The 3,752-nt window shown below is 38.6% G+C and overlaps 2 protein-coding genes across 3 annotated transcripts in view; one reads left to right on the plus strand and one right to left on the minus strand.

Moving 5' to 3' along the window:
• The window catches only part of smyd1a (SET and MYND domain containing 1a), a 20,317-nt gene extending 17,665 nt beyond the window's left edge, over positions 1–2,652 (plus strand). Inside the window, exon 10 of the mRNA XM_016289140.1 lies at positions 2,463–2,652. Coding sequence (XP_016144626.1) covers positions 2,463–2,597 — 135 coding nt within the window. The 3' untranslated portion in view covers positions 2,598–2,652. The remainder of the gene's footprint in view (positions 1–2,462) is intronic.
• Positions 2,483–3,752, minus strand: part of fabp1a (fatty acid binding protein 1a, liver) — a 5,249-nt gene continuing 3,979 nt past the window's right edge. For both annotated transcript variants that reach the window (XM_016289141.1, XM_016289142.1), the window contains exons 4-6: positions 2,857–2,946; positions 2,713–2,772; positions 2,483–2,568 (exon numbers count right to left, since the gene is read on the minus strand). In XM_016289141.1, the coding sequence (XP_016144627.1) occupies positions 2,719–2,772; positions 2,857–2,946 (144 nt within the window). In that variant the 3' untranslated portion in view covers positions 2,483–2,568; positions 2,713–2,718. The remainder of the gene's footprint in view (positions 2,569–2,712; positions 2,773–2,856; positions 2,947–3,752) is intronic.

A 3,752-nucleotide genomic window follows, 5' to 3' on the forward strand; every position in this document is an offset into this window, starting at 1 on the left:
CCTCAGCGACCAGCACAGATCAGCTCTAGGCATGACGAAGCGGATATCGTCCTCTTTTGGAAAGCCAAACAAAGTAGTTTCGCTTTCACAACGAAAAACACAGCGGCCTAGCGTGAGCGAAAGCCCCGGTTTAGCGTGAGCTGAAGCCGGGCAAGAGTGAGCTGAGGCGGCGGGGTCGAAAACGGCAGTCCCGGCGAAAACCGATCCGGCGATCCACAGCACTAAGTTTATGTATTTCCTCAGCGACCAGCACGGATCAGCTCTAGGCATGACGAAGCGGATATCGTCCTCTTTCGGAAGACCAAACAAAGTAGTTTCGCTTTCACAACGAAACACACAGCGTCTCCACAACATGGCGGCGGCGGCAACAACAATACTACAGCGAGAATAAAAGTTACGCCTTCTTTTTTTGCGTGAACATTTGGGTGGCGTTATGCAAATCTTCCCACATAGTGAGGTAGACATGTGGTGCATGTTCGAACGAGCCGTTTTAGGTAGGCGTGGCTGACTCTGAACTTTTATAAATAATATCTCTTTGGATTTGAGACTTTAGTCTTTGCAAATTTACAGATCTTCTTTATGCACCAAGAGCTTGTAACACTCCAAAGAGAAAGGAAAAAATGAAATCGCATCATATGACCCCTTTAAACCAATTTTAAAAATACTCTTAATTTGTTACAGCCAAATATGTAAATGAAATGTTGGTTTAATATTAATAAAAATAATTATTTTCCCAAAGACAAAAACATTCAGACAAAATAAAAAGATTGTTTATTACAAGACCATTTACTTAATTCATATACTTTAAAACACAAGCCAAAATTGTACTTAATGTACATCAATGTAATATTTTTTTGGCTTTTTTACAATTTTATTTCCCCAGTAAACAAAAGCTAAATTAGCTAAATTACGAAACACAAATTTTCACTTAAGATAAAACTAAAATCAATTGAGTCAATGACTACGTTTACATGGACATCAGTAATCTAATTATTTACCTTATTCTAAATAAGCCAATATTATGATTATGGTGTTTACATGAGATGTTTTTATAATATTCCTTTTATATTCCCTTTTTACATGTTATAGTACATAGTTCGATTAATGGCACACGTCATTACGTCCCCTCCGGAATTTCACGTATAAACATATAGTTCGTCTTCGTGATGATGCCATGTACAGTTTTGGGTATTTAATTTTTACTTTTATGAAAGCTTCAAGTGCAGTTAATTATTTGACAAGTCAAGTAAAGTCACCTTTATTTATATAGCACTTTTAACCCTTTTTAGGGGAAGTCATGGCCTAATGGTTAGAGGGTCGGACTTGTAACCCAAAGGTTGCAGGTTCGAGTCTCGTACCGGCAGGGATTGTAGGTGGGGGGAGTGAATGTACAGCTCTCTCCCACCTTCAATACCACGACTGAGGTGCCCTTGAGCAAGCCCCCCCCAACTGCTCCCCGGGTGCCGCAGCATTAATGGCTGCCCACTGCTCTGGGTGTGTGTTCACGGTGTGTGTGTTCACTGCTGTGTGTGTGTGCACTTAGGATGGGTAAATGCAGAGCACTAATTCCGAGTATGGGTAACCATACTTGGCCACATGTCACTTTATTTCATATATGGAAATAAAAACACCAGAAAAATGCACTCCGTTAATCTAGACAGTGAGAGTATGTTATTTTTATTTTAATAAAAGCAAAGTGTTGGTATAATTTTAACCCAGTTTACAATTTTACAGTTGTAATGATTATGAATATGATATTCCAATGAAAACTTTGTTTTCGAGGCAGAACACCACAGGTGAAAAGGTCAAACTTATAGAAATCGAATTCCCCAGTTGATTGATTAAGACATTTTATATGATGGGTTTTCTGATATGTTGTGTTATGCAAATGAGGCATTATCTAATTAAATTTGCTTTAATTTGCATAAATTTCCAGTACAGAAATCTGGACGTTGGATAAAGCCAAATTCTTGTTTGATTTGTCGACATATTCAAGGTTTTTCCAGAGGGGATTTTGGATTTCTATTTTAATCACTCCATCAAAAAAAATACTGTCGACAGACAGAAAACAAATACATTTTCACCATGAATAAATCAGTTTGAATGATTTATGAACAAACCTTCAGAATATAGATAGGAATAAAACTGTATAGTTTGCTGTATGTAAGAGAAAAAACTATTTAAAGACATGGATTGGAATTGAAATCTCAAATAGATAAACTACAATTAAACAAACACCTAAATGTGTATTTTGGATGTTTTCTTTCCACTAATCTGAAAAGACATGATATAGAGCAAAACAGACCAAAAACTGAAAACACACTGGTTTTGCCTGCAGTGTCTTACCTTAGCTTGAGCTGAATCTATCACACCGATCTATCACAAAAGCTGGATGTTTAATGTGAAGAGATGGTCTGTGAGCGTTTCTTTGATCATGATTGAATGTGAATTGTGTGTTTCAGGTGATGCGGACGCAGACGGAGATGGAGCTGTGTTTGTTCAAGCAGAACGAGCTGGTCTATCGCAGCATGAGGGAGGCTGTGCTCAGCGACAAACCCATGATGCTCGCTGGAGAACAAATCAAAACCACTTCATAAACAAGCTCCTCAAGCGTGCCTGAATCTGCAGAGTATTAAAGGCATTTTCAGCAGATCTCTGTTTTGTGCTGTTTTGATTGAATGTAGCTGAGATGTGCATGAGAACATCACCTACGTCTGATCAGGAGATGCGTCTGCTGATCCTCTTGTAGACGATGCCGTCGAAGGTGAGGATCTGAAACGACACGCGACAGCAGACGGGATTGAGCGTCAGGTAGTGTGCAGAGATGATGATGATGATGATGATTATGTGTCTTACATTAATGATGGTGTCTCCGTTCAGCTCCGTCACAGACTCGATCCCCTTCACACACACCGTCAGCTTATTCCCGTCCATGTGAACCACAGTCTGACACACACACACACACACAGACAGCTTTAATATCTCATCAATCTCATGACCGACAGATCATATTACACTTAAAAATATATTTTGATTGAAAATTAGGCTTATTTAAAGCAACTTTTGAGATTTAAACATTGTGACATCATTTCCCCCCTAAATTCTCATTAACATTATGCCAATAAATAAATAAATAACTGTACAGAATGATTGTCTTAAAGGTCCCATATTGTCAAAACTGAAATTTCTTGTTTTTTTCCACAATAACTGAGGTCTAGGGGATATGTAACTACCATATAAGTTTCAAAACAGTCAGTCCACAGTAAAATGCACACAACCTGCATAAAGTAGCTGTGATTTTTCACAAACAGTTGTGACTTCCGTAAAAAGTTGACATCAGAACTACACAGTCACCGCCTTCAGTCACCACCCCGAGCAACGCCCACCGTCCCACTCTGCTTTTGCCAAACCCCCAGACAACATCACATCCATGCTATTGCTGAACAACAACAACACGGAAACATGTCGAAAAGGTTAACTTTAACCATGAAACCAGATCGGCCGACTTGTAACGTTACACTCGAAGGACGGACGATCTGACAGGATTGTTACTATGAGGTGAATCACATCTAACGTGTATTGTAAAGACAAACTCACCGTGTCTATCTAGTCATGATGAAGATCTATATACATTTCAATTTCAGCAGGCAACTATTTTTACAGCTACATTATTGTTCCAGTCACAATTAATCACAACAATGTATATACAATTACAAATGATAATATATAAATCGTCAGTTTGTTGTTTTACA

This window comes from Sinocyclocheilus grahami, unplaced genomic scaffold (genome assembly GCF_001515645.1).
Source record: "Sinocyclocheilus grahami isolate Dianchi unplaced genomic scaffold, SAMN03320097.WGS_v1.1 scaffold241.1, whole genome shotgun sequence".
NCBI classification, from domain to species: domain Eukaryota; kingdom Metazoa; phylum Chordata; class Actinopteri; order Cypriniformes; family Cyprinidae; genus Sinocyclocheilus; species Sinocyclocheilus grahami.